This window comes from Gymnoscopelus braueri, assembly GCF_963280865.1.
Source record: "Gymnoscopelus braueri genome assembly, chromosome: 17".
Classification (NCBI taxonomy): Eukaryota; Metazoa; Chordata; class Actinopteri; order Myctophiformes; family Myctophidae; genus Gymnoscopelus; species Gymnoscopelus braueri.
Window position 1 is genome coordinate 36979080 of NC_137617.1, and position 4469 is coordinate 36983548.

The window sequence follows — 4469 nt, forward strand, 5'->3', positions numbered from 1 at the left end:
GGCTCCAAAACCAAGGTACACAGGTCATCATCACCCTCTTTGGGGGGTCCTCCAAAGAGGATGATAAGACCTCCCACCATGCAACAGCACAGCCCAGTTCTCTCACTCGGCGGGTCATTCCCCTGGGTGTCAACCCTGCTCCAGGAGATCGTCTCTGGATTGAATGTCCACATATCGTTGAACTGTGTGTCACCCCAGTTCTCGCCACCAAATATGTACAGCTGTTCATTGTAGGCAAAGGCTGAATGTTCCACACGTCCTGCTGGACGTTCCTCTTCAGGTACAGTAATTTCCTTCCAGCAGTTGGTCTCTGTGTCAAACTCTCTGAGGTCGCTGTAACAGCTTCCTTCGTTACAGTCCTCGCTCCTTGTGTAGCCCCCGAATACAAATATCTTTGTCCCTATGATGGTGGCACAGTAGTTCAATATAGTCGGTGGTTGATCGCCTCCGGTTTCAATTGAAGTCCACTCCATTTCGTCAGTGTCCAACGTGTACATCATAACGTGTGGAAACCATTCCTTGTCATGTATACCATCTACTTGATGTTTATTACGCTCCTCCCATATTCCACAGATATACATGACCTTCTTCAGGGCACAGGCAAAATGACACCTCAGCAACTTTAGCTCACACCCAGAAGCGTTAAGCTTCTCCCATCTGTGAGTTCCGACTTCAAATTTCCACAGCCGATCATCGTGACCGGAGTATGGTTTACCCCCCCACAGGTAGATGGTGTTTTCTATGAGCACAGTCGTGTGGCGGATGCGCTTACAGGGAACCGTGTTGTCGTTCTCTTCTTGGGGCAATGTCTCCCAGCGGAGAGGGACTTCACCAGTGTGCAAGATGTGAACCTCAATCTGACCGGAGAGCTGAGCGCCATGTTTCTCCTTCCCTCCAAAGCAATAGAGCTCGTTCCCCACCGCCACGGCTGCATGGCAGAACGTCCTCGGCTGTGCTCCTACTACGGACTTCGTGCTGTACATTTTGCTCACCAGCACCGCTGTTGGTCAAAGTGATTGGTTGGTTGGTTGAATCCTGCTCTGTAAAGGACTTTCGGGATTTCTTCCTGACAGTTAGATGGGGAACGCACTTGCAATTCAGCTTGGTATCAGGCTCTTGTAACTTCTATAGCAACCGGAATGATTTGAAGAGTTTGGTGGACGACCACTTTATATTGTATAATATGACATCACATGAAGATATGACATCACGTGAAGCTTGGCCAATCAGGGAAGCTGATGCCCTGATATGGCGTGAGGGGTGCAGCCACTCAGCCGGCAGAGATAAGGAGATATAGCAAACATGTAGCTATGTGTATTATTCAGTGGTGGGAAAAGTACTCAAATGTTTTACTTAAAGGACAACTTTGGTTTTTCACAACCAAGGTTTATATTTTAGCTTGTAATTAAAGTAAATAAAAGATGAGTGTAATTTTTTTTTCATTTACTGCTTTCTATAGTTTTTGAAATTTTCGCGATGGGCGGGGGCATTCTGTCCGTTGGCTAAATATGTATTCTTTTTACACAATAACCCGAAATTTTCTTTATTATTAATTACAGTAGCTCTTCTAGCCCCCAATAACTCACATCTGGCCATCAAAGACCACCGTACCTTTTTTATTGTGTAAAAAAGGCATATTTAGCCACCGGACAGAATGCCCCCGCCCACTGAAAAAAATATCGCGAAAATTGCTAAAACTATAGAAAGCAGTAAATAAAAAAAATAAAAAACACTCATCTTTTATTACTTTAATTACAAGCTAAAATATAAACCTTGGTTGTAATCTAATCTAATCTAAGGTATACAGGTCATCATCATCACCCTCTTTGGAGGGCTCCAAATCCAAGGTACACAGGTCATCATCACCCTCTTTGGGGGGTCCTCCAAAGAGGATGATAAGATCTCCCACCATGCAACAGCACAGCCCAGTTCTCTCACTCGGCGGGCCATTCCCCTGGGTGTCAACCCTGCTCCAGGAGATCGTCTCTGGATTGAATTTCCACATATCGTTGAACTGTGTGTCACCCCAGATCTCGCCACCAAATATGTACAGCTGTTCATCGTAGGCAAAGGCCGAATGGTCCACACGTCCTTCTGGACGTCCCTCTTTAGATACATTAATTTCCTTCCAGCACTTGGTCTCTGTGTCAAACTCTCTGAGGTCGCTGTAACAGTGTCCTTTGTTAACGTCCTCGATCCTTGTGTAGCCCCCGAATACAAATATCTTTGTCCCTATGATGGTGGCACAGTAGTTTAATATAGTCGGTGGTTGATCGCCTCCGGTTTCAATTGAAGTCCACTCCATTTTGTCAGTGTCCAACGTGTACATCATAACGTGTGGAAACCATTCCTGGTCATGTTCACCTTGATGTTCATTACGCTCATCCCATATTCCACAGATATACATGACCTTCTTCAGGGCACAGGAAAAATGACACCTCAGGAACTCTAGCTCACACCCAGAAGCGTTAGGCTTCTCCCAACTGTGAGTTTCGACTTCAAATTTCCACAGCCGATCATCTAGACCGGAGTGTGGTTTACCCCCCCACAGGTAGATGGTGTTTTCTATGAGCACAGTCGTGTGGCGGATGCGCTTACAGGGAACCGTGTTGTCGTTCTCTTCTTGGGGCAATGTCTCCCAGTGGAAAGGGACTTCACCAGTGTGCAAGATGTGAACCTCAATCTGACCGGAGAGCTGATCGCCATGTTTCTCCTTCCCTCCAAAGCAATAGAGCTTGTTCCCCACCGCCACGGCTGCATGGCAGAACGTCCTCGGCTGTGCTCCTACTACGGACTTCGTGCTGTACATTTTGCTCACCAGCACCGCTGTTGGTCAAAGTGATTGGTTGGTTGAATCTTGCTCTGTAAAGGACTTTCGGGATTTCTTCCTGACAGTTAGATGGGGAACGCACTTGCAATTCAGCTTGGTATCAGGCTCTTGTAACTTCTATAGCAACCGGAATGATTTGAAGAGATTGGTGGACGACCACTTTATATTGTATAATATGACATCACATGAAGATATGACATCACGTGAAGCTTGGCCAATCAGGGAAGCTGATGCCCTAATATGGCGTGAGGGGTGCAGCCACTCAGCCGGCAGAGATAAGGAGATATAGCAAACATGTAGCTATGTGTATTATTCAGTGGTGGGAAAAGTACTCAAATGTTTTACTTAAGTAAAGTATTACTCTGTTACTAATCTCTCAAGAACAGATTCTGCTCTGCGTTGGAATCTGTCGGGGAGGTTCGTCATAACGTGTACGCACTGGCCTACAAGTGGGCGTGCCTTCAGATCAGGAAGCAGGCCGCGCTTTACCCAATCAAATGTAGTGGGCGGGATTTACATCTGTGCGTCCGCTTTCTATTATGGCCCCCCTGGAAACAAACCCAAATCATTCCAAATATGGCATCGTCGGAGCCCACAACACCACGGAAAGTTAGTAATCTTAGCGTTTGTAGAGTTTGTGGAGAGGATTTAAAGTTTGGACTAAAAGGACAAGTATTTAAGTTATTGATAGAACAGGAATTGAAGACTGCGTTGGAGGCAATAACCGTACTACCTGTTGCTGTTGAAGATGAACTCAAATCGATTTGTAGAAGTTGCAAACAATTGCTTGAAAAGTATTCGCGCACCAAAGTAATTCTGGATAACATCGCAAATTCGGTCAAAGATCTATGTGACCGAAATCCTGCGAGACATAAACGTTGTGTTACTGTGTCGCCGACTACATCACATGAGAGAAAAAGAAGGGTAAGTGCTATGAAAAAGCCCATGTTAAATGAATAACAATGTAAAGGACAGACACAGATGAACTGTACTTTACTTTTTGCGAACTGCAGCGGTGGAAAAAGTACTCAAATCTTTTACTTTAGTAAAAGTATCAATACTGCAACATAGAAATACTCTGTTACAAGTAAAAACTCCGGAATTCAATTTGTACTTGAGTAAAAGTACAAACGTATTGGCATCGAAATGTACTTAAAGTACCAAAAGTAGAACGTTTTCATAATGCAGAATGTCCCGTTTTCATAATGCAGAATGTCCCGTTTTCAAATGTATATAAAGCGTTTGAAAGTAGCAGATCTCCAAGCTCATGAGCTTGTAGATCTGCTCTTTTGGCTCTAATAATCAAATTCTACAAAGTAACTAGTAACTAAAAGTTTTCAAGTAATTGTAGTGGAGTACAATATTAGCCTCTGAGATGTAGTGGAGTAGAAGTAAAAGTACCGGAAATTGGAAATACTCAAGTAAAGTACAAATACCTCAACTTTGTATTTAAGTGCAGTACTTCAGTACATGCACTTAGTTACTTTCCACCACTGGCAAACTGCTAACAAATAAATTATTCAGAGGCTGGGCGTTGGGTGTGATAATATGCTATGATATAGTAGGGGTCTATGACCTTTTCCAGGTCCACAAGAGACCCCTTAGTTGAGAGAGACATTAAGCATGAACATGCATGTAT

The 4469-nt window shown here is 44.2% G+C and overlaps 1 protein-coding gene across 1 annotated transcript; it reads right to left on the reverse strand.

The window, feature by feature from the left end:
- Positions 1 to 1789: 1789 nt before the first annotated feature.
- On the reverse strand, positions 1790 to 2809 carry LOC308105116 (kelch domain-containing protein 3-like; the record flags this gene model as incomplete). The annotated part of the gene is made up of 1 exon (XM_080455748.1): positions 1790 to 2809. The coding sequence occupies one exon, from the start codon at positions 2807 to 2809 to the stop codon at positions 1790 to 1792; it is 1020 nt and encodes a 339-aa protein (XP_080311874.1).
- Between the last annotated feature and the right edge of the window lie 1660 nt (positions 2810 to 4469).